Raw genomic sequence first — 26,227 nt, 5'->3', positions numbered from 1 at the left:
TCGCTCCTTTTTGACCCGACTCATTGCTCCTCTTGGCCCAACCTATGGAACGTTTTGCCCGCCCTAAAAAAATCTTGGCTCCGCCCCTACATTGAACCAAATGATGTTCAACAAGACCGGACATACGAATAATGACACTAGTGAATGGGAAGAGGGAAACAAGCAAGGCTACTCTATGTAGACATAAAAGACATTCGAACTAATTGTGAGGGCAAAGAATTCGAAGCATGCATGGCGAATCTGACTTTGCCATGCCTCCTACAACTTACTGCAAGTAGACAAAGTGCCACAAACCAAACCCAACGATAAAGACAAACACCTCCTTATGCTTCACAGAGAGATTTTTCATCACAATTGATCTGCTCCCAAATTCTAAATCAAATAGAGAGAGCTTCTTTGAGCTCTTCATCTAATGCCAATGCACTCATGGTTTCAGGAGAAAGGCAAACTTCCAGGTCCACGCTGCCAGCACCCTCTCAGCCTTGTGAAGCCAACACCTTCCCATCAAACTTTGCGGCCGGGCCCCATAACACGCCGGCCGGCCGGCCCCAGCTGAAATCGTTCCCATATACCTCGAACCTTGGTGAGCCCGCTACCAAGATGAGATAAGGGTTGGGTTCCTTCAGTGAAAGTAGATAGGGCTTCTCTACCCATGCCTCAACGTAGGCACGCGCGCCTTCAGACGTCAGGCTACTGACTGTCTCGTGCAGCGCTCGCGCCGCTGAACCGAGGTCTCGGCTCATTAACTCACCGGCAGGTGCCCTGGTGCATGCTGCAGTAACGTAGTTGCCGAAGCTTTCCGGTGACATTGGCGGATCCAACCTTTGCCTGTTCCCTACAGCCATCAAGCAGATGGTCATCTGACCCGCTGCTGCTTTCCTTGCCCTCGCCACGCCTCGCCAGATTAGTGCCGATAGTGCTTGGAATGATGATATCTCGACCTTCTCTAGCTTGCATTGCTGGTTGGCTTTGGCCTTCAGGCTGGCCATCGTCTTTTGGCTGAAGCGGAAGACACGTGAGCTCAGGCCATGTTCAGGCCACTTGTTTACTCTAATCGCTTCTTCTGAGGGAAGGAATCGGATGGGTTCTTTGCTGAGGAATGCACGATCCATGAGTGGTCGACGGGAAATTTGTCGGCTTCCTCGACTGAGCTCGGACCGGCAGTTGATGAAGTGCCACATTGGTTCCCCGTCGGCGATGCTGTGGTTGAAGGAGCAGCCGATGAACATCCCATCTGCCAGTTCTGTTAACTGAACATGTAGAACCATTTCAATGATCTTGCGCCATAAGCAGCGTAATTCCTCTCATAACTGGTGTGGATCGGGGGTCTCATTTAACATAAACCCCCAGTCGTAAATTCATTGTGGTTTTAGCAAACTGTGAACTTAAGAACCATGGGGTTTAAGATTTTCAACTCAAATCCATGAATTTCTCCTCGGGGGAGGAAAGAGAAAAAGAAAGATAGCTTTTAATTAATATTATAAAATATCACAAACGGCCTCATCATTCGGCGCTAAAATGGTGCATAATTGTGTACCACATTATATAATAACCAAAATACTCTTGATCATAAAAAAAATGTCTTTTTTACAAAGATAAGATAAGTAGTAAAAAAAAGTTAAATGTGAAAAAAAAAACATTGGTTTTTTTAATTCCTAAACTACCTCGAGCCCTATGTTCTTCTTTTGGGTGCATATCAGGCCCTATTGTACATACACCTCACTCTCCACCTGCCCCTATTGATTGTCAGTACGGCAGTTGCAGAGTTAAGGAGCTAATTTGGTAGGTAGAATGGTGGTAGTTAAGAGGGCAAAGTCATCTCTTTTCCTTATACTTTTAGGAACGATTTTGAAGATTTGAGTGGTTTTACGATATATCTTTTAATTTAAGTTTTATGATTCATGTCTTTCAAATTGAGTGTTGCGATCCATGTTAGCATTCTACACCTTTTCACTTAAGCATGAGAAATCCAAAGCCGCTATAAATAAAAAGGAACACAGTTTTTAATATAAATTTTAATATTGCTTTGGAGGCAAAGAAGTCTATGAAAGAAAAGGAGAAACAAACATTATAATTGGGGAAACGTCGCATGTTATATGTTCATATGCCTTGACTTCATGTTTCAAGTAGTTTGTGTTTGACAATCCTGTTCTTTAAGAGAAAACACTTACCATTAGATGGTTTTGTATTTCAATTTGGTATTGGGAGACCCAATTTACTTTTAGTTAGTAGCCAAAATACCACACTGATGAAGTATTGTTAAATGATCTAAATTAAATAAAATCTCACCTGAATATCATTTGAAGGAAACATTTGTTAATAACATACATCAAAGCACGTACTCGGCTAATCGCTGTCATTAGTTAGAGAAATTTTTAGATAATGTACTGCCACATAAAACAAAAGAATATTGAACCTTATATATAGTATTAATGTTTTAAGAACATCATTTGCATCTATCGTGTTGTCAGCTTATAAGCAATAAAAGTAGCAAACTCTAAAGTTTTACGAAGCACCAGAAAGAAACCATGTGGTATTCACATTCTCTTTCAAATCCCCAATCCGATGGACGTCCAAATCCCGAGCAACACGATCAATACCTGCACAACGAGGAGTGGAAGGGAATGGCCATCATGATTGAGGGCACCAGTCAGTGGGAAAAAGGACCTCACTGCACTGGGCACATCTCCGTCCGCTGTCAAATCTGCCACGCTAATGCCATGGCATGCAGCTGTTAAGACATCAGATGACAAAGGGAAAGAAGGAAGGAACCACCAAAGCAAGAAAGGAAGTCTCAACGGCTATACCAACAAAGGAAATAGCCCCAACGTCTACACCAGCAAAGGAAGATACGCCACATTCAAAGAGGAAGAAATTAACGGCCATAAATCTATGAAAGGAAGAAATGGTGGATTACAAAATTGTAATCAAAGATCCGTTGGAACTTGTATATCTATAAAAACGTAGTGGAACCTCAACTCAGCAGGTAGCTGTGATTGAGAGAAGAGGACGTAGGTTTATACCGAACCTCTATAAACATCTTTCCCAAAATTCTATGCCCCTCAATGTTCTGATATGGTATCAGAGCTTTATTTCCGTAAAGGAACTTTTTGCATGAGATTGGAAACAATTTCTGCAATCTGTTGGGCGATTGAGGTATTTCCAAACGAGATGAAATAGAGCACATTGCCAAACACGACAGAACAGAGCATTTCCAAATAGGATAGAACAGAGCGCCGGAAAACCAGTCACGATTTTGGCCGGCGCTGTCAGTTCCGGCAACGGAAAGTGAAGAGCAAGGGCTCGTTGGAATCGTCTGGTTCTGAGGATTCTCTCCACCAATTTTCAGAATTTTTGGATTTGGCGTTGAAGGGCTATGAATTTTTTATCGTCCGCCTGTTTCTGGAAGAAGTTCAGCTCTGTTCTCCCTTGCCCGCTTAGTCGTGTGCTCCAGCGTGGGGATCATGGCATCGCCTAACTCATCTACAACTAGCGATTCACCTCAAGATGCTGCTCTTTTGAATAACCTGCTACCTATTGCACCTGCACCAACCAGCCTTCAGCATCTATTGGCTGTAAAGCTCACTTCTGATAACTATATGCTATGGGAAAATCAACTATTGCCTCTCCTTGTCTCATATAATCTGAAAGGTTTTGTCGATGGCACAAAAACCCAACCACCCGAGACCATCTTCAGTGAAGGTAAGGAAGTCCTTAACCCTGCTTATATTGAATGGTTACGGCTGGATCAATTGTTACTTGGATAGATCATTTCTCCTCTTTCGGAACCTGTTCATTCTCAAGTTGTGAGTTTAAGATCATCTTATGAAGTATGGAAAAGATTGAAAAACACATATGCAGCACATTCTAGATCTAAGGTGATGCAATTGAGAGAACAACTTGTTGTCTTAAAGAAAGGGACAAATAGTATTGATGAACTAATACAGAAGGCCACGATGATTGGACAGCAACTATCCATGGCTGGAAAACCGGTGGCTGAAGATGATTTAGTCTTGCATATCTTAAGAGCACTCCCACAGGAATACAACGCATTCAAGACTTCTATAGCCACTAGGTCTGATCCTTTGTCTCTAACCGATCTCTATAGTATGTTGTTAACGCATGAATCTCAACTGAAAGAAGCAGAGATTGATCCCAGTCCAACCATCAACTTCTTAAACAAGAACAGTTCATCCTATAGTCCAGCAAAAATTAGTTCTAGGACCACCAACCATGGAGGAGGAGGAGGTTATTACAAGCAAAACAAAAATCGGGTAGTTTGTCAATGTTGTGATAAACCAGGCCATTCAGCCAAGATGTGCTTCAAGATAACCAAACCTGGAGGAAAACAACAAAAAAATCATGCTGCCACCAGTAAGAATATTTCTCCCCCTCGTGCTCTATATGCTTATAATGCAGGACTGAATGATGCAATGTGGTATCCGGATTCCGGGGCCTCTCACCATGTGACAAATGATCTGAACGCCTTATCCGAGCATGTCCCTTATGAAGGAAAGGAAAGGGTTCGAGTAGGAAACAGCACAGGTCTGCACATTCTTAACCATGGTTCCTCTTTACAAAGAATGATTCCAGATTCTTGCTTAAAGAAATTTTACATGTTCCTCACATTACTAAAAAATTGATTTCAGTTCATAAATTTACTAATGACAATAATGTTGTTATGGAATTTTACCCTCATGTTTGTATTGTGAAGGACCTGGAGACAAGGAGTGAACTCTTTCGAGGACCAAGTAAAAATGGCCTTTATTGTTTTAAACTTGATGATGTATGATGCAATAAGCTGAACGTGAGCAATAAGGATGTCTTCCTTGGAGAAAGAGCATCGGTTGATCAATGGCATAGTCGTCTAGGACATGCCGCCTATCGTGTGGTTCAGCAAGTCATTAGTCGTTTTGGATTGCCTTCATATGGACAAATTAAAAATCATGTGTGCATTGATTGTCAACGGGGAAAGTCTCATGCTTTACCTTTCACTGATTTGACTCATATTTTCTTTAAGCCCGTTGATTTAATTTATTCAGATGTGTGGGGTCCTGCACCAGTTTTAAGTTTTGATAGATTTAAATACTATGTTCACTTTATTGATGCACACACAAAGTTCACGTGGATATACTTCTTGAGTCACAAATCTGATGTGATGGCTGCATTCTCTGATTTCAAAAACAAGGCAGAAAACTTCTTTGGAAGAAAAATTAAATGTTTTCAATCTGATTGGGGAGGTGAGTTCACAGCTCTCAAACCGATTTTTGATGCTGCAGGGATATCTCATCGCGTTTCTTGCCCACACACGCATGAGCAAAATGGAACCGTTGAACGCAAACATAGGCATATAGTAGAAATTGGTTTATGTCTTTTAAGTCATGCTCATATGCCTCAAAAGTTTTGGTCTTGTGCTTTTGCCACTGCTGTATATTTGATTAATAGGTTACCATCTCATATTACTGGTCATAAGAGCCCATTTGAAAAACTCTATGGTCGTAAACCGGATTTTAAATTCCTTAGAATCTTTGGCTGCGCATGTTTTCCCAACCTAAAAGCTTACCGCCGAAATAAACTAGATTTCAAGACTGAAGAACATGTTTTTATAGGATATAGCAACAAACACAAGGGATATCTATGCTTGAACAAAAAGACGAACAAAATCCTTGTCTCTCGAAATGTGATTTTTGATGAAAGTAAATTTCCGTTCCAAAACGATTCCAACGGACCAGATGTAAAAACGTCCTTTACTTCCTCTTCTCATAATCCTATACTCATTCTGATAACTTCATCCTATATTCCTCCTTCACCAGCCATAGATCCTCAACACTCCAGTCATAACCATGATGAATGATGTGACCAGCCCACTAATCATTCACCTTCGCACGTGGTCCCAGCCAACTCAAACCACTTTCAAGTTGCAACTCTACCATCACCCATTCTTGAACCTTTGCCTCCACCGATCCCTTCCAATATTGACCCTCCTGCCCGCACTCACTCTATGTCTTCTCGTTCTATGAACGGGATCAGAGTACCCAAGGCCCTCACATCTACCGTCCATCCTATCCCTTATGCTTTTCTCACTCACTCTCTAGATCTTCTTGAACCAACGTCTTACACCAAAGCCAAAACCAACCCCCACTGGGTTCAAGCAATGACCAGTGAATATAAAGCTCTTATTGAAAACCATACTTAGACCCTTGTTCCTCGACCAGCCAATCAAAACATTGTAGGATGTAAATGGATATTCAAAGTTAAATGAAAAGCGGATGTATCTCTGTAACGCTACAAGGCGCGTCTTGTAGCCAAGGGCTACACGCAAGAAGAGGGAGTCGACTATTTTGACACCTTTAGTCCTGTCGTCAAACCCACCACCATTAGAATCATTTTAACTCTTGCAGTTTCGTTTAAATGGGATGTGCATCAACTTGATGTTCACAATGCCTTTCTTAATGGTGAGTTACATGAAACTGTTTTTATGGATCAACCACCTGGCTTCAAACAAAAGCCTAAGTTTGTATGCAAGCTTCAAAAGGCGATCTATGGTCTCAAACAAGCTCCTCGCGCTTGGTATCAAAAACTCAGCCAAGCCTTGGTAAGTTATGGTTTTTCTATATCCAAAACTAACACCTCTCTTTTCATTTATCAACAGGGCTCCTTTGTGGTATATGTATTAGTGTATGTCGATGACATACTAGTCACAGGAAATTCTCCTCATCACATCAATGCTTTGATCAAAAATCTCAGCAAAGCCTTTGCTCTAAAAGACCTTGGACTGCTCAACTATTTTCTTGGCCATCCACGTATGTCACTTTGCTGATGGCCTCCTTTTATCCCAACAATAGTACTGCTTGGACCTTCTCAAGCGAACCAACATGGTCGGAGCTAAACCTGCAGCATCGCCTATGACAACCTCCAAAGCTCTCTCCCAAGGCACCGAAGTAGTATATCACAATCCTACCGAATACCAGCAGGTGGTTGGCACGCTCCAATATCTGACACTAACTCGACCCGACTTAGCCTTTTCAGTAAACAAAGTATGTCAATTCATGGATAGGCCGACTCAAGAGCATTGGTCAGCGGTTAAAAGGATACTACGCTATGTCAAAGGCACCGTTAACTTTGGACCGTTGATACGGCCATCGAGCAGATTACATCTAATTGCATACTCTGACGCAGATTGGGCAGGGTGCCCTGACGATCGCAAATCCACAGGGGGATATGTTGTATTCTTAGGGCCAAATATCATTTCCTGGAGCTCCAAAAAGCAACCCACTCGCTCGATCTAGTTCAGAAGCGGAATACAGGGCTATTGCAAATGCCACTGCAGAACTCATTTGGGTCCAGTACCTCCTACAAGAGCTACACATCTCCACACCATCTACACCAATTCTTTGGTGTGATAATATCAGTGCAACCTATATGGAGGCTCACCCCGTTTTTCATAGTCGAAGCAAACACATTGAACTTGATGTCCACTTTGTTTGAGACCGCATTGCCAAAAATCAACTGTTAGTTAAACATATTCCATCCTCCCATCAACTAGCAGATATACTCACTAAACCGTTGCCCATCACTCCCCTCCATACCCTTCGGTCCAAACTCAACGTCATTCCTGGACCGTTGAGTTTGCAGGGGGATGTTAAGACATCAAATGACAAAGTGCAAGAAGGAAGGAACCACCAAAGCAAGAAAGGAAGTCTCAACGGCTATACCAACAAAGGAAATAGCCCCAACGTCTACACCAGCAAAGGAAGATACGCCACATTCAAAGAGGAAGAAATTAACAGCCATAAATCTATGAAAGGAAGAAATGGTGGATTCCAAAATTGTAATCAAAGATCCGTTGGGACTTGTATATCTATAAAAACGTAGTGGAACCTCAACTCAGCAGGTAGCTGTGATTGAGAGAAGAGGACGTAGGTTTATACAGAACCTCTATAAACATCTTTCCCAAAATTCTCTGCCCCTCAATGTTCTGATAGCAGCAACCACAAACTGAGCTATTTCGAGTCGAGCTCGAGTTGCTCGGCTCGTTGTTCACCCTTACTCAGGAGTCAGGCCTTCATCGCTACTTTCATGCAGGGTTTCCCCACTACGTAATGGATCGTTACTACGTACCAAAAAGTACTGTGACACAACACTGCATGCATGGTTCCCCCACTACTTTGAAAGGCACCACAGTTAAAGTACTACCCAGCATGCATCAAGAGAGTCATTAGCAACAAAGATGATTCATTAAATGAACTTGAACTGGAAATGCAGACCCATAGGTGCTGTAATTAATGATGTCAGTTACAACATTAAGATAGATAGATAGATAGATAGATAGATAGATAGATAAAGGAAGTTAGGCAGCGTTGAGTGCATTTGACTCCAAGGCGCTCATATACTAAGGGGCCAAGCAAACCTGTAAATCGATGCTTCCATTCCCACTTTTTCCTGGGAAAGATTTAATTTTCCCATCCAACTTGCTCCCTGGTCCACCGATCACAGAATGACCCATTCCCCACCCGAAGTCGATCCCATATATCTCATACCTTGGGGACATTCCCACCACAACGACGTTTGACACTGGCCGACTGTTGCCATACGTGAATGGCATCTTCGCCCATGCCATCACGCGTTCACGGATAACATCGGCCGTCTGGGCTGCAACCTCACTGTGCAAGGCTTAAGCCGCCCAGCTGAGGTCATGAGCCAGGAGCTCACCCACCTTGGCTTGCACCACCAGTGGGTGCAGGCAATTGCCGGTAATCGCCTCGTCTGAAAAATTCTTGGCGCGCATCGTGGACCGCCACAAGAGGGCGGTGATCGCCTGGAGAGATGAGATCTCGCCGGATTCCAGCTTGAGTCGGTCGTTTATCTTGGCCTTGACCCGAGCCACGGCTTTGCTAGTAAACCGGAACATGCGGACCTTGAATGGTGTGGTAAGGTTTGGTCCAAATCCTTTTCAGAGGCGATGAACCGCATCTGGCCAACCTCCTTATGAATCAATGGCCGCTCGGTCATTGGCTGCCGAGTTATGGTTTTGGGTCCGGCGCCGAGCTCAGACCATGACTTGACAAAGTGACAGAAGGACCCGCCATCAGCGATCGCATGGTTCATCGAGCAGCCTATCACTACTCCGTCCATCACCTCTGTCACCTAGTGTACAACTTAAACTAACTCTAATATTAGAAAATATAGGAGTTGGTACTCCACATTAACTTGAATTGCTTACGCTTGTGCAAGATAAACAGAACGGCGTCATACCTGGACAGCAAGAAGTGGACGATAATGGCCGTCGTAGCCGATGGCAGCAACCAAAGGGAAAAAGGAGTTTACGGTTTCCGGAACAACATCTGAAACTAGGTCCGAGATGGTCCGAGATGCAGAGTCCGGCCGCCTTGGAGACGGTGAACTCGACTCCAGAGTCCTTGCAATCCACGAAGGTAGTAGTTTCCGGGTCCGTGACTAGCCTGCCGAACAAGAAGGGAAAGTACCAGAGACTGTCAGAGAGGGAGGTTTGAAGGCGACAGATGGTGTCTTCGAACGACACAGATGGCTTAGGAAAGATGACACAAAGCTGTATGTAGTGAGTGGAAAGCATGGACAAATCCCATGCAGTTAGCTCCAATCGAGTAGGTATAACAACCCAACCCACTCTCGGGCTTGGGCCCCTGGGTTCGACGGATCCAAACCCACCCTAAAAAAATGTTTTTAAAATGTTTATAGGTAAAAGTTAACAAGATCTTATTTATCTTATACAAAAATTTTGAAAACGTATATCTCAATTCCATTTAAAATTTTGAAACTATAATTCGGCCCCTCTCATAAAAAACTTTATGGCTTCTACCCATTTGTATGACACCAAGGGCACAAACGTTCCTTTCAACGCATTTTTTTAAATAAACAGAGATGTCTTTCTACCACTTCTCAGCTGACACAATCTTTTCCATGGAACCCCTATCTAAATCCACGAAAACCACCTCATAGCTACATAATATATTTGATTGTTATATATGTAAGTGCCTCAAAGAAATTAAAGGTATTAAATGAGTGCATCCACAAAAAAAAAAAAAATTGGTATCTTCATGTATTAAAAAGGGGCCTTTCTAAAGGATGGCAAGTAGTGGGTGGCTCGGTGCCCACATTAGCTTTAAATGCGGACAAGACAATTGTTCTTGCCCTCTACCTCCCAACTGGACACTGCTAAATATGAGTGTTTCAATGGTGACTCTAAAGTAATTGGACATCAAACTACGATTGCCCATTTAAAAATAGATGGACGACTCTATTTCCCCCACAGTCGCCGGCAGCTTGTCAGTGTTTTGCCAGAAAACGGGAGCTCCGGCAGCTCCCTTCCTCTTATCACTGTCAGTAGTCTCCACTAAATGAAGAGTTACCATTCTACATAGATTGATCCCAACAAGACAACAATTAATGGTCACTTATGTCACTGCCAATCGATCTTAATGAGCATTCTTCTTTACTAAGAAGCTCTGCCATGGCAATGGCAATTTATGCACTGATGTCTCGTAGTGTCCACTAAATGTAGAGTTACCATTGTGCATAGATTGGTTTAATGGCGTAGCCACATGGTGGTTGGTGATGGCAGTTCACATCACCTTTACAAAATGAGTTTAATATATATATATATATATGTGTGTGTGTGTGTGTGTGTGTGTGTGTGTGTGTGTGTGTGTTTTGATATATTTACATGTAAGTGTCTCAAAGAATTTAAAGGTATTAAATGAATGCTCCCACCAAAAAAATTTTCTAGCTCCGTTAATGAATTGATTCCAACAAAACAACAATTACGTCACTTGTATCACTGCCAATCGATTCTTAATGGCATTCTACTTTACTAAGAAGCTCTGCCATGCTAATGGCAATTTATGCACTGTCGTAGACATGGTGATGGGTGCACCCTGAGGATGCTCGGCATCTCGCGCAACGTTATGATGGAATGTGGCAAGAAGCTGTGACGCAGGTGTCCCATTCATGGGATTTTGTTAGTCAGTTCGTTATCTTCCAAAGCCTTTCTCTGTGAAAATGGACTGTATTCTCTCGTTAATTGTGCCATAAGCCGTAGCATTTTGTGCTTCTCTAATGGGTACGCTACATTATTACTTCAGATACACTGGTGTTCAACCCCTCATAAGTAAGAATGTATAACGAGCAAGCCGAGCTATGCTAGATCACATGTTGCTCAGCTCGAGCTAATCGAGCTTTATGAGCCAAGTTAGCTCAACTCCAATTACGTTCGAGTGACTTGATTCACTTTTTTTTTTCTTTAAATGAAAATCAAAACCACAAAAAGAATTTTAAAATTTGTTTAAAATTTATCGACAATACCTTTGAACATTAACAAACAGGGAAGGCATGAGCCAAGTCAAGTTTAAATAAGTCGAGTTTGTATAACTCTAACTGGACTCATTTATAATTCGAGTTTTAACTCAAACTTGAACTCGACTCATTTATGAAAGAAAGCCGAGCTCGAGTCGATCTTAAGTTTGAGTCAAGTCCAAATTGATTTGGCTGGTTGTAGATCTCTGCCCAGAAGCCACCGCCTCATTTTTTGAGGGGGACCTTTCTAGTCTTCTTTCTTGTTAACTTTTTTGTTGGGGTTATTTTGCTTATTTGGTCCACCCAAAAAATTTTCACTCCGAGCATTCTAGCCCTTGCACCCATTTATCAAATTCCAAATGACGAGAGACTGGACAATTTATAGACTCTCCCCATTTATCAGCTTCCAAAATCTTGAAATTTATTTTACCTCAATGAACTTCTATGACTGTGCAGTCTAATCCAGACCACGTTAGTTAACAAAAAAACTTTGCATGCAGACTTTTTAGAGAGTCCAACCAATACATTTCGGCCTAAGCAGGTCATATGAGACTTATTGGTATCCATCAAGTTTTGAAGGCTGGCTCTCCCTTCCAAAGATATATAGGATCTTCCGTGATAGAATAATGCCTTAATTTGTGTGCTTCATAGGCCTAGAAAAAGGCTACAAATATTTTTTTGAATTTAGGTAATGTTGATCTAAAAGACATACATATAGAAGAATGATCATCAAGACCTGCCTAATCAAACATAATCTACCAACATTTGAAAGTATGATACCACCAGCACATGTACGACTGCCACCAATATAGTCAATATGCAATGTATAGGCATTGGTAGGGATGTCAACTGATCGAATTCGGATCGGATACATCTTTAATCATATCCACTTTTTCGGATATTCATATATTCGGATTCGAAATTGAATAAAGCAAAGTCATATCCGAATTCGAAATCCGATTTTACAATCCGAATCTGATTTTTATATTTATATATGAATGAATCCGAATCCGAATTTTGAACCGGATTTTGCCAATTTTCAAACATTAGATACAAGATATTTGTCTAAAAATGAATCTGATTTGAATCCGTATTCAAATCCGATATGATATTTATGTATATCTGAATCCGATCGGATGACATCTATTAAATCCAAATCCGATTCGATTTCTTAATAGGATATTATATTTTTATCCATATCTAATTTTTTTGGATCGGATCAGCCGGATATCCATTCAAATCTGATATATTGATATCCCTAGACATGGGTCCAGGGATTTCAGAATCCATACAAAAGAGGGGAGTTTCAAAATAACAAAAAAAAATGAGGCTTAGCTGAGGAAAGAAAAAATAAAATGAAGACAACACATACAAACAAACACTATCTTTAAACAAATTAATCCAAAATTTGTTGGAGTTATATTCTTTCAAGTATAAATTATCCAAGATGATTTCGCAAGGTTTCATAAAAGCACATGAACTTTACTATAAAAAAAAGGGTGATCTAGTAGTCTATCTTAAGTGATAGTGAGGTTGTAGTCTTTGTTTTAGATGATGGGTTAGACTCTCGAGATAACTGCCAGAATAACTAGACATAGCATGCGCCAGATGTGGTCTGTTTCACAATATGCTTAAAGTCAAAAATTATATTAAATGTGTAGAAAAATAAATTTTATAGGTCACTGTCTTAAGGCGGTAGGGCGCGGCATCTAAGCTGAAGGGTGCACCGTTGCTGTCGCTGACACCGACGCAGCTCAGGACTCCAGAGGCAGGGGAATGGGGGTCCTTCGGGCCTTTTTCGGGCGATGGGTTTAATACTCCTTGCTCACCCGAAAATTTTATAGGTCACACTTAGTTAAAGTTGTCGGCAAAAAGTTGTTATAAAGGTTATATAAAAGTGATTTGATAAGAAACTTGCTTTTTCGAAAGATTGTGGATAGTACACTGACACAAAGTGTTGGAAGGTATCTGGAAGACTACGACTAGGGAATGATATGAGCCTATATTGTCCTCTCTGCCACAGATAGGTAAAGCTAATTAATATGTTCTTTCGTTTGAGCAATATTATATATTACTGACAATGTTTTTTCACCTATGAAAACAACAAGGTTCTGTCAAGGAAAAAAAAAAACCCTAAAAGTAGTGGAGAGTAGAAAAGGCCAAATGATTGTCGAATGCACGTGTATGGGCTTGGACGCTATTAAAGTTGTTCAATGAGTAGAGCCAACTTGGGCTCAATTCAAGCTACCTCACATAAGCTCCACTTGAGCTAGACTGGTTTATTTTTCAGCTAAAATTTTTGACTCATAATTGAAGGCGGGACCCAACAAAAGATGTCTAAAAATCATGTTCTCTTTGTAATACAGTACAAGTGTTCAAAAAAGTGTCCCCACCATTACATATATATCCATGCAAGGGGTTAAGCTCATATAAGAGACTGAAGTATTATAGCATAAGAAAAGTTATTTGAATTAGTGTTTTTTAGTAATTTTTTTAGTGGGTGTCCGAGCTCATCTTATTTCCAACAATTGGTATAAAGTTGGTCATATGGACAAGCCAGTATATGTTTTATCACGCATAAGTCCATGTGCATGACATGTATCCTTAAGAGTGGGTCAGGGCTCCTGATCAGTGGATTAGGAGTAGATATGCAGGGAAACTGTGCACGGTTTACCAAGAAGGATACATTAAACCGAATGGTGTTCAACAAAAGACCGGGCAATACAAATGATGACACAAAGACACTAGTGAATTGGAAGAGAGATACAAGGAAGGCTACTGTATGTAGACATAAAAGACATTCGAACTAATTGTGAAGGCAAAGCATTCGAAAAAAGCATGGCGAATCTGACTTTGCCATCCCTCCTACAACGTACCGTAAATAGACAGCAGTGCACCAAACCAAACCAAACCCCACGATAAAGACAAACACCTCCTCATGCTTCATACTTCATAGAGAGATTTCATCATCACAATTGGTCTGCTCTCAAATTCTAAATCAAAGAGAGAGAGCTTCTTTGAGCTCTTCATCTAATGCCAATGCACTCATGGATTCAGGAGAAAGGCAAACTTCCAGGTCCACGCTGCCAGCACCCTCGCAGCCTTGTGAAGCCAACACCTTCCCATCAAACTTCGCCGCCGGGCCCCATAACACGCCGGCCGGCCGGCCCCAGCTGAAATCGTTCCCATATACCTCGAACCTTGGTGAGCCCGCTACCAAGATGAGATAAGGGTTGGGCTCCAGTGAAAGTAGATAGGGCTTCTCTACCCATGCCTCAACGTAGGCACGCGCTCCTTCAGACGTTAGGCTACTGACTGTCTCGTGCAGCGCACGCGCCGCCGAACCGAGGTCTCGGCTTAGTAGCTCGCCAACAGGTGCCCTGCTGCATGCTGCAGTAACGTAGTTGCCGAAGCTTTCCGGTGGCATTGGCGGATCCATCCTTTGCCTGTTCCCTACAGCCATCAAGCAGATGGTCATTTGGCCCGCTGTTGCTTTCCTTGCCCTCGTCACGGCTCGCCAGATGAGTGCCGATAGTGCTTGGAATGATGATATCTCGCCCTTCTCCAGCTTGCCTTGTTGGTTGGCTTTGGCCTTCAGGCTGGCCATCGCCTTTTGGCTTAAGCGGAAGACGCGTGAGCTCAGGCCATGCGCAGGCCACTTGTTGACTCTAATCGCTTCTTCTGTGGGAACGAATCGGATGGGTTCTTTCCTTAGGAATGCACGATCCATGAGTGGTGGACGGGAAATTTGTCGGCTTCCTCGGCTGAGCTCGGACCAGCAGTTGATGAAGTGCCACATTGATTCCCCGTCGGCGATGCTGTGGTTGAAGGAGCAGCCGATGAACATCCCATCTGCCAGTGCTGTTATCTGAACATGTATGTAGAACCATTTCAGTGATCTTGCGCCATAAGCAGCGTAATTCCTCTCACAACTGGTGTGGATCGGGGAATTGGTCTCATTTAACATAAACCCCCAATCGTAAATTCATTATGGTTTTAGCAAACTGTGAACTTAAGAACCATGGGGTTTAAGATTTTCAACTCAAATCCATGAATTTCTCCTCGGGGGAGGAAAGAGAAAAAGAAAGATAGATTTTAATTAATATTATAAAATATCACAAACGGCCTCATCATTCGGCCCTAAGCTGGTGCATAATTGTGTACTACATTATATAATAACCAAAATACTCTTGATCATAAAAAAAAAATGTCTTTTTTATATAGATAAGATAAGTAGTAAAAAAAAGTTAAATGTAAAAAAAGAACATTGGTTTTTTTAATTCCTAAACTACCTCGGGCCCTACGTTCTTCTATTGGGTGCATATATGTGACGTGAGCTTATTTGGTCTCTCCTCATTCTTCTCTCCATTTACGCGTATACATCATTTTTTAATTTAAGTGTTATGATTTTCAAGATTTGAGTGGTCTTACGATCTTTTAATTTAAGTGTTACGATTCATATCTTTCAAATTGAGTGTTACGATCCATGTTAGTATTCTACACCTTTTCACTTAAGCATGAGAAATCCAAAGCCGCTATAAATAAAACGGAACACAGTTTTAAATATAAATTTTAATATTGCTTTGGAGGCAAAGAAGGCTATGAAAGAAAAGGGGAAACAAACATTATAATTGGGAAAACGTCTCATGTTGTATGTTCGTATGCCTTGACTTCATGTTTCAAGTAGTTTTGACAATCCTGTTCTCCTGTTCTTGAAGAGATAACACTTACCATCTGTTTTGTATTTCAATTTGGTATTGGGAGACCCAATTTCCTGTTAGGTAGTAGCCAAAATACCACACTGATGAAGTATTGTTAAATGATCTAAATTAAATAAAATCTCACCTGAATATCATTTGAAGGAAACATTTGTTAATAACATACTATCAAAGCACGTAGTCGGCTAATCGCTGTCATTAATTAGAGAAATTTTTAGATAATGTATTGCCACATAAAACAAAAGAATATTGAACCTTATATATAGTATTAATGTTTTAAGAAATCATTTGCATCTATCGTGTTGTCAGCTTATAAGCAATAAAAGTAGCAAACTCTAAAGTTGTACGAAGCACCAGAAAGAAACCATGTGGTATTCACGTTCTCTTTCAAATCCTCAATCCGATGGACGTTCAAATCCCGAGCAACACGATCAATACCTGCACTGCGAGGAGTGGAAGGGAATGGCCATCATGATTGAGGGCACCAGTCAGTGGGAAGAAGGACCTTACTGCACCGGGCACATCTCCGTCCGCCGTCAAATCTGCCACGCTAATGCCATGGCATGCAGCAACCACAAACTGAGCTCCGGCGTCGTTGCAGTCGACGAAGACGGTGGTTTCCGGGTCAGTCGCCAGCCGGCCGGCCAAGGGGTAGAAATGAACTAGGCACTCGGAGAGAGAGTCTCGCAGCCGTTGGACGGCATCGTCGAACTTGATCGGAGGCTTAGGGTAAACAAGACCTTGCTGGACGTAGCAATCGGAGAGGAGCACCAGATCCCATGCTGTTAGGTCGCATCGAGATCTCACGAGGGGCCGCGCCGATCTGACGATGTTGGTGGAGAGTACAACGGCGACGGCGGTCGACGGCATATCTTATCGGCGGTGAACCCGGAAGCTGGCGAGCCTCCTTCTCTTATAGCGCTTTCCAGCGCCTGAACTTGGTATGGAATGGCCATGTAATGGTAGCTGCCTCGTGTTTGGTTGGAAACTTGGAGAATGGTAGATGTGTCTCTGGTACTTGGCTTGGCTGATGGCGACTGAGCGTCTCATCTCGGCCCCTATGTCACCCGGTAAGGGTATGGGAGTTGGTATATGTACCAAAAACGGGTACCGGCATTTTTGTCAATCGATGGTACGGTGATAATATTATTTTTTTAATTAAAAAATTGTAAATTTAAAAAAAAAATGATAATATCATCACAGACAAAATCCAAAAGTTCCCTACATCCAATCTCATAATAAAAATAAAGAAAACATAGAATGTTTCTTAAGGAAATCAGATACGAGTCCGTGAACATACTGAACTTCAAAAACAGAATTTGACACCTGTCAGCTCAAGAAATGCTTATAGCTTTAACACAAAAGGGTTTTAACCCACACGTAAATGACTTCATTCTATACACATCTGATAAGATTCCTAAACCACTATAATAAGAAGATCAATTAACCAACAAACAACCTCGACACCTCCTTACTCAAGAGGTCTGTAGTTCTTATTCTAGAAAATCAAAATTGTTGTAAGACAATTACAAGAGGCAAAAATCTTTTTAATTACCCAACAAACAAGAAACTCATAATAACATAGAAAACTAAAACGAGAATAAATTACACCTTTTTTCATCCACTAGGGCGAATTCGTTCAAAATTGAGGAAAACATCTAAATTGGATAGTTTTTCTCTCCTTGATGGTTCTGCAGTCGGTAGGGAAATCCAACCGAATCCTATGGGTCTTAGCCAAAAAATCAGAGATGAGGTGTATGGGTGGAAACGAAAAAGATTAAAACAAGACATACCTCTGATGGTGGAGGGGAAAACAGGCAGCGTATCTTATTGTCGCGGGTCACTGTCCGCCGCCGCTGCCCAACAAATCACAACCTCCAAGCAGCCGTCATTACAACGCTCGAGAGGCGGAGAGGGAGAATGGAGAAGACGATGAGGTCGGCTGGGTCAGGTAACCCCACGCGTAGTGTTTGGATACACAAGGGGGTGCGCGTGGGTTAGGGGCAATTCCCCCAGTGGGCGCATACGCTGCGTTCCACAACCGCGTAGAGTCACGCGGGGGTGAGCAAGTGAATGCTCATCGTCGAGTAGGGCGATGGTCGGCCGCCTTACTTAATGACATATAGTCGTCAACTGGCTTCGGCTGGGGACTTCCTCCCAAGGGAAGTCTACCCCCACCCAGATTTCGTTTGGATGTAGATAGGCACTTGGAAGAATGGTAAAGTTCTGACAGGGCCTCATGGCCACGGCTTGCCGATTGTCGACAATGGGATAAACCTGGGTGATGGTGTGCCGAGTGCTTAGCACTCTTCGTCTAGTCCACAGTCCCGAAGAAACGATGAATGCTTCCGCTAACTTAAAAGATGAGTCAGGCTAGCCGAAGGCTTTGGGGAACGCCTTCGGCGCCGCGCGGGTCGGAAAAGCTCGGCCAGTGACAAGTGAGTTCGTTTTTTTCGTTATTATGGCTTGGATCTGGTTTCTACCCGGATCCAAATGTACCACCGCGTACCGACGTACCAGTACTGCCGTACCGACATACCGGTACCGGCAGGCGAGCCGACATGGCGTATGGCGGTGACATAGCTCCGCCCCTTTCATGCGTCGGCGTCCTCACAGGCTACCACGTCGCCTAATTGAGGCTTTTTCATTAATTCTGCACTGAATTACTTTTTCACCTTTCACCTTTGTCGTTGAGGTCCTGTATGAGATTTTTTTACTGTACGGTTTACTTTACAAGAAATTTTACGATGCATTTTTGTTTGAGACGGTGAAAAAATTTGACTCAAAAAAGTGGAACCTCTCTATGTGACTTTTTTTTTTACGAAAAAAACTCTATGTTATACAATGGTAATTTTACCGTGCATTTTTCTTAACCTTCATCAAACGGGACCTGAAGGCAGATTCTACTTTTTCCTATGACCGGGATATTTTTATTTTATCAAACATTTCAAGCACTTAAACTCGTTATATAGGTCACTAAGCACTTCACCCTATTGAGTATCAAAGCTGGTTACATATGTGATTTTTTGTGTATGTAATTTAATGCGTCGTTTTAGGTACGACAAAAAAAAACTCATGATTAATACAAAAAAAAAACTATTTATATGAATAAAAATGAAAACTATAAAAAAGAATATTTAGGAATTCAATAAATATAAAATTTGTCGGTTTGTAAATACATATCCTTAAAATAAACATCGGCTAAAATGAAAAAAGGTGATGAAGACTCGATCCAAGCACTAATTGAGGGGGAAGATTCCTGACCACCTTGTTTCATCTATCTTTGGGGCTTTTGATTCTTTTAGATGGGGCACAAAGATGCATGTGACACTATTGAAACAGAGGAGGGAGGAATTGTTGGCAAGAAAGAGCAATATTTTTGCTTCAAGGAGCATAGTGTAAGTGGTCGGACTAGGGACCTATATAGGTAGGTCTCTAGTTTCATTCTCATGGGTGCTATCTTCTTATATTTTAAGGTAGTAGGGCGCGACATCTAAGCTGAAGAGTACATCGTTGCTATTGCTGACACCAACACAGCCCAAAACCTGGCAGGTAGGAAGAATGGAGTGAGGGGGTTTTGGGCCTCGTTTCGAACAGTGGAATGAACCTTCGTTCACCCGAAAAAAGAAGAACAACATTTTCACATGCCCAAATTTTTTTGGTTCCATTTCGACCCTGCGAATATTCATGCATCCATGAGTTTGCTGCATTTCAAAATAGATGGTCATGAAAAATGTCAAATCTCTCAATCGACATACTATCGACTTGAATAGCATGATTTAGAGGTTTTTTCAACTATTATGATCACATCTAGAAGCTCAAACTTGATCAAGACAATCTAGAAGATTCGCACTTGTGCAGTGAACTTTTGGATAACAAGGAAAGGCAAATAGCAAATGTCTACACTCAAGTCAAAGGAAACAGTCAGGTCCTTGAACAATGGAACCATCAAAAGTGTTATGAACCCTATTGTTACAGCAAATGTGATTTTTTTTTTCTTATTACAGGGTGCCCAAATGCTGCTTCTTTCCAATGACATCTCATCTTTCAAACTCACAAGCGATTACAAAAACAACATTTCCTTTTCTTTAGCTTGCATAAGTTGCGGACGTGCCAAAGCACCTCCATGTGTTCCTCACATGTTTCCACTGTCATTTAGCCAGTGTAGTTTTTTATAAACGTCCTCTCGATAAACCTCCATACACTAAGATGTGGCATGGGTGAGAGGTTACAGAATGATTTAACTTTTGCTCCCTAACATGTGAAGACGTCAAGTCGTTTTTTTCTCCTTCAAAGCAGCGTCATTGCCTTTTGCATTTCAATGGTGAGGAAAGCACCTAGATTTTCATGCATGAAGGACGGGACAATCCGAGAGATACTTATTTTATCATGGCAATTCTGGTTTCTGTTCAGCATAAAATGTTGGTGTATGGAACTTGATCCATACTGGACACTCATATGCAATACCGTGGATTTCGCCCTAATCCTTATGTTAAGAGGAGGGCCGCAGTTTTTTAGTCTTTTTCTTGGAGAGTGTCTGTGTTTATCTGTGAGTGAATAGTGAAAGATTTGTGCAACCGTGGACGTAGGAGATTATTGCTTTGAACCACGTAAATCATTGTCTTCTTCCTTATTGCTTCTAACCCCCTCTTAAGAGGGGGTGACAAGAGTTTGTGTTATTCCTAACATAAAACCCCTTGTACGCCTCCCTCTACACTGGAGAATTCTCCCCTCCAAAGCCGTGAGTTATTGACCTCCAACTTGGAGGCAAGCCTAGGACGATTATCAATGATTTGTCTATTTAAGCAGCAGTAACAGAAATGTTGACCTGATGTTTCCATCAATCATAAGGAGGCAAGAGGAAGCTTGATCTGCAGTGATGGGTATAAGGGCAACAACTTCTAAAAAAAAACCCATATTTTCTTTCTATACCGGCTGGAATCTACCAGTTCCTGATAAGATAATATATTTGCTATTCTAAGAAGAAAAAAAAACGTTTCGCCAATTTTAGTTGTAGGGATGTGTATACTTTTTTGTTCCTCCATTGATCAAGAATTTTGATGTTTGGGAAGTATCATGATAACCTAATAAAAAAAGTTTCAATTTATTCAAATAAACGATTTGAACACCTATTGATTCTAGTAACTGTTTGTAGAGTTGATCATTGGGACCTTTCAATTCATAGATGTGGATCTTTGACTTATATGGAGATATTCCTGATACTCAACCAAAAAAAAAGTAAGTGACTAAGACACAAAGAGAAGTGACTTGGACAATAAGGATCAAGATTGAGAATGTGAAATGGGCTCCTTAAGTAACCAATAGAAAATCCTAAGAGTCATAACCAAGGAGGTAAGAGGAGCTACCTTCTTTCAGAAGTCGCATCTCACAGAGCTCAAATCTGGTTCCAGGCTTTTACTATTGGATGGGAAATGGCTTTTGCTATTGGATGGGAAAGGGGTGATCAAACCCTCACGTAGCTGTTGGAAGAGATGTGGGCATATTTGTCAAACTTGGGAATCAAATTCAAATCGGCAGCCAATCGGGTCAGCAGATTAGTGGTACTATGAATCGGATTATCGACATGCAACCGAGTTATCATACTGTAGCTCTGTCTTTTTTTCTAATTTTTCTTTAAATTATCTGAATAAAGATTATCTCAACCACCCTCCCAAGAGGGGCCTTTGATGGCCTTCGACAAACTTTTCTCTTCCTTTCAATACCAATACTAGCCATGTATCATTTTCCGCCTTTTATCTCGCTATCTAATTAAACTTTTTTTGAAAGCTTTTTCAAACATAGACATTCAAAAAATCTCCTACCATCCATCTTAGTGGAAGAGAAAAATCTAAAAATCGTTTATGGGGTCTTGCAATGACACTATGAGCAGTAGTCCTATATATATATATATATTTATTTATTTATTTATTTAAGTTTTTTTTATGGACATGAAGTCACGAGAGTGACAAAACAGTTGGCTGCACTCCAATTACCGTGTGTTGGTCTAGACAAATTGTCATGGATAAGCCTCGCGAAGAAGTCTGCCCTATCCGACGTGCAGACTGGCTTGATTTCTGGGTAAAGACTAGTCTACGAAATCATTCACAAGAGATCTGTTGTTCTTGGAGTATTGGAAACAGGGTTTATGAAAGGGGTTATTGATGAAAAGATTGTTCTGATTCTTAGTCTTTTCAAGGTTGAAATCGAAACTGTTAGGAAAGCGGGTTGGGATCCGTCGAAGCAAGGATCCGAGCCTGAGAGTGGGTCGGGTTGTTATAGTGGTATCAGAACCGGTTTCAACACTCGGACCTAGGGTCCCACACGCCCGAACGCATGTGTCTTAAGGGGGGTAGATTGTAATGTCTCAAATGTTTAGTTTCGTATCAAAAGTTGTGAGGAATCTTCAAGGGTTATTGAATGGGGTCATTGATGAGAAGATTGTCCTGGTTTTTAGCCTTTTCAGTGTTGAAACCAAAACTAATAGGGGGTGAGTTGGGATCCGTCGAACCAGGGGCCTGAGTCCGAGAGTGGGTCGAGTTGTTATACTCATATTTTCGTAATTATTTTATCAAGAGGCTTCACATATTGATTTTTCAAAAAATTATAGTGTAATGTTTTTTTTATTGAAAGGGAAAGGAAAGCCTCTTTTCATTTTGCTTTCACCATTGATGTGTAAAGCAATTTGGAGGTCTGGCTGGAAAACTGGTACATTAAAATATCACACATTTATAATATAGAAAAATAACACCTATAAAAATGAAACTGACAATAATATTTTTCATGGGTTCATCAATTTGTGTTACGCCCTTCCAAACTAAGAAGAAGAGGCACTTCCTTCTACCGTTCTCGTAAAAAACAAAACAAATGACATGCTCCGAGATAAGATACTTCTTCAGAATTTGACTTTTAAGTCAAAAATTATTTATTTATTTCCTAAAAATATTTATACCACCTTTATTCTAGGTTTTTAATGAGTTGATGGCAACGAATATGGCCCAACCCAATGTGCGTGTTATGGTCTAACGGGGGAGGGCGTGAAAGGCGCCACCCTTCCCATATAACCTCTTTTCACATCTGTATGTCCTGTTCTAAAATATGTCTATATGTGAGTCCTTTTACGGGGATTATTCTCAAGAGGTAGACCCCTGAATGAAATTCTTCTAATACCATATCATCCCTGGAATCTGTGGAGGGAGAGCGAGAGAGAAAGAGAGAGAAGATGAACGTGGAGGAAGAGGTAGAGCGGTTGAAGGAGGAAATCAAGAGACTGGGAGACCCCCAACAGGATGGTTCTTACAAGGTTGTTTTAATCCTTTGAAACGTAACAGCAGCATGGATATTTTTTCTCAGTAATTGCTTAGAATTTACTTAAAGTTCAGCATTATCCAAGAAGAAACATGATGGTTGCCAAAAATGCAGGTTCCTCTGCAGCCACCGACTGTTTCTTCTTGCATAAGGCCATGTTTGCCAGATTTTTCTCCCGTCAGAAAGCCTGCCTTCCTTAAATCTGAATGCTTTTGTATTTTCATCTCAAAACTCACATGTTGATTTTGTGGGTTACATAAGAACAACTGGTGCTATAGAGCAAATTGTTGATTTGATCTGTTCCTGTTTATCATAGAACTTTAGAGGATAGGAGAGAACCAATTAGGTGTTGTTGCTTATTAGGGGCCATCTCGGGCCTGAAGAGTGGAAATATACTGCTGTTTTGAGATCTAATTTTGGGTACTATTAGTTCCCCATCTAGATTTAATTGATCTTCTACATCATTTTTCTTCTCTTCTTTGTATACTAAGTATATGTCTGATACTAGAAAATTGGTTATACTTTGGTGTCCCTGTCTCTTCCTAATCCACTTCTCTTCGGCTTGCCTGGGGAAAAGTGATCAAGACTCGATGCTTGCCAGGGGAAAGGTGGGTAGGTTTGTTTGGGGACCGTGTGGTTTTCATCCGTCTTTTTGGCTTTTGATTCTTTTGAATGGGGAACGAAGATGTATGTGAGATTATGGAAATACATGACTGTGAAAATGGTTTTTTCAGATCCATGGATATGGGGATCTTGACAAGGAAGGGCACCATTTTTACTGGGTAGTTTTGTTTAATTTATTCATTTGAATCTCTGCCGCCTAACGGTCTGTCCTGCTCAGCTGTGCTGATGCTATGCTGCCAACGTTTTGCATTTTAGCTGCGTCTTTTGATCTTTCTTTCGGATGATTTAGAAAGAAACTCGCGTATTTTTCTAACGTCTGCTTGAAGCAGAACATTGGATCTTTCTTTCTTTTCTCTTTCATTTTGAGATGGCTGCCACCGCCAGCTATTATTCAAAGCATTGGTGAGATATCTAGACGAAAAGATTGAACGCCAGCGCAGTGCCGCAGAATAATCCCACCATATTCTGCAATTTTATTACTAAAATGGCATAATCCCAACTTGGATCTGCTTTTTTCCTTTAGATATCTCTCTCCGTAGAGTTCATGAAGATCTGAACTGGACCAACTGGTGTCCTTCCTGCAATGTGCTATTTAGAAATCTTTTATGTTGGGTTGACAGGGCCCTGTAGCTGTACCCTTAATCATCTAAGCTGATAAAAGCTTCCGAAGATTTTGTTTCTTCTCAAGATTGCATGGAACGCGTGAAAATCCTTTGAAAGGAATCATTTATGTCTTTTACTTAGTCTAGGAAATGTACTTATATCCTTATTAATACCCACAGATGACGTTTCTGCAGGAGAACCCTGCAAGAAAATTTCACAGTTCATGCATGGAGATGTTTTCTCCTCACCTCGTCGCCTATATGCAGCTGAAGCGTTGCCTACATAATCTGTAGGCTCGTCTTTGGACATTCTAGCTATCCGCCTCTGCAATTAATCAATTACCAAGTGGAAGCCCATTTTTCATTCACTTCTTTGCCCAGTTCTTTAGGATACCCTTGATTGTCTATCTATGTTGCTTCTCCATACTCTTCTTTATGAATGTATCATATAGCATTATGGTACGGGAACATGCCTGCTGCTGCGAAATGATCAAATAAATTCACGGTTTTGTAGCAATCACCAGAGAGCAAGGCCAGGTCAAAAAGTGTACAACCAATTGAAAGAGACGCATTCATAGTGACTTTTCATTTCAACAGATAGGTGCAGCAGTGAATAAATCTGCAATATTGATTGCAGGGAGGACCGCAGAGAAAAAGTTAAGAAAAAAAAATTGAGGGAAGGGGATAAACAGTAATATCGCCTCCCAGTAACCTTGCTTACTCATTATTTGTTTATATTGAAGGTAAAATTTGGGGTACTCTTCAACGATGACCGATGCGCAAACATATTTGAAGCACTGGTTGGAACCCTGCGTGCAGCCAAAAAGAGGAAGGTTGTTGCATATGAAGGAGAATTGCTGTTGCAAGGTGTTCATGACAAAGTGGAAATTGTTCTGCTAAAGCCTACTTAAAAACTCATGTCAATTTTTAAGATTTATGTGGACCGTATGCAATAGATCCTTTGGTGACATCCATGAATGGTTTCTATTTGAATTGAGACAGTTGAGTAGTTGTTTTATTCTGTTTGCTGTAATCAACCAAACACTAAATAGGAAAAAACACCTACACTGTTGCACAAACGAGTCTTCTACAAAGCCATCCTTCCTTCTCTAAACGTGGGAACACTTTCACATGCCATAGTTTTTCCGGTTCCATTTTCCCTGACCCTGTGAATATCCAGGTATCCATGAGTTTACTGCATTTCAAAATGGATTGTCATGAAAAATGCCAAAACTCAGTAAATATACTATTGACTTGAATAACATGATTTAGAGGTTCATTCATGTTCAACTACTATGATCATATGTAGACACTCAAACTTGATCAAGACAACCTAAAAGATCGAGATTCGGCACTTGTGCAGTGAACTTGTGGATAACAAGGAAAGGTTATAGCAAATCTCTGTACTCAAAAGAAACAACCAGATCCTTGAACAATGGGACCTTCAAGAATCAGTTGGAAAAAGTAGTGTTATGAACGCTCTTGTTGCAGCAAATATGATTATTTTTTTCTTATTACAGAGTGCTCAAATGCTGCTTCGTTGGACTGATATCTCTTCTTTGAAACTCACAATCGACTATAAAAGGTCAAATTTTTTTGTTTTCTTTAGCTTCCTTTAGTTGCAGCATTTCCAACGCACCTCCATGT

General features: G+C 41.2%; 2 protein-coding genes and 2 pseudogenes across 2 annotated transcripts; 1 reads left to right on the top strand and 3 right to left on the bottom strand.

The window, feature by feature from the left end:
* Positions 1 to 377: 377 nt before the first annotated feature.
* Positions 378 to 2,886, bottom strand: LOC116253203 (uncharacterized acetyltransferase At3g50280-like; annotated as a pseudogene).
* Positions 2,887 to 8,350: 5,464 nt separating this feature from the next.
* On the bottom strand, positions 8,351 to 10,930 carry LOC116253202 (uncharacterized acetyltransferase At3g50280-like; annotated as a pseudogene).
* Positions 10,931 to 14,059: 3,129 nt separating this feature from the next.
* On the bottom strand, positions 14,060 to 16,928 carry LOC116253201 (uncharacterized acetyltransferase At3g50280-like). Its single transcript, XM_031627973.2, has 2 exons — positions 16,488 to 16,928; positions 14,060 to 15,199 (listed from the first exon to the last, which is right to left on the bottom strand). Exons 1-2 carry the CDS (start codon positions 16,917 to 16,919, stop codon positions 14,330 to 14,332), a joined length of 1,302 nt encoding a protein of 433 aa, XP_031483833.1. The 5' UTR covers positions 16,920 to 16,928; the 3' UTR covers positions 14,060 to 14,329.
* Positions 16,929 to 23,194: 6,266 nt separating this feature from the next.
* Positions 23,195 to 25,598, top strand: LOC116253448 (costars family protein WS02710_H03). Its single transcript, XM_031628269.2, has 2 exons — positions 23,195 to 23,349; positions 25,324 to 25,598. Exons 1-2 carry the CDS (start codon positions 23,269 to 23,271, stop codon positions 25,489 to 25,491), a joined length of 249 nt encoding a protein of 82 aa, XP_031484129.1. The 5' UTR covers positions 23,195 to 23,268; the 3' UTR covers positions 25,492 to 25,598.
* Positions 25,599 to 26,227: the final 629 nt, after the last annotated feature.

Source organism: Nymphaea colorata, chromosome 4 (genome assembly GCF_008831285.2).
Source record: "Nymphaea colorata isolate Beijing-Zhang1983 chromosome 4, ASM883128v2, whole genome shotgun sequence".
In the NCBI taxonomy this organism is placed as follows: Eukaryota; Viridiplantae; Streptophyta; class Magnoliopsida; order Nymphaeales; family Nymphaeaceae; genus Nymphaea; species Nymphaea colorata.
This window is presented reverse-complemented; position numbering and strand designations above follow the sequence as displayed.

Bases quoted from the DNA above. Each gene is read 5' to 3' on its own strand.
- LOC116253201 (XM_031627973.2), bottom strand. From the start codon at position 16,919: ATGCCGTCGACCGCCGTCGCCGTTGTACTCTCCACCAACATCGTCAGA. The intron at 15,200-16,487 runs GTATTGATCGTG...ATACATGTTCAG, and splicing joins TTCCACTCCTCGCAGTGCAG to ATAACAGCACTGGCAGATGG.
- LOC116253448 (XM_031628269.2), top strand. From the start codon at position 23,269: ATGAACGTGGAGGAAGAGGTAGAGCGGTTGAAGGAGGAAATCAAGAGA. The intron at 23,350-25,323 runs GTTGTTTTAATC...TTTATATTGAAG, and splicing joins AACAGGATGGTTCTTACAAG to GTAAAATTTGGGGTACTCTT.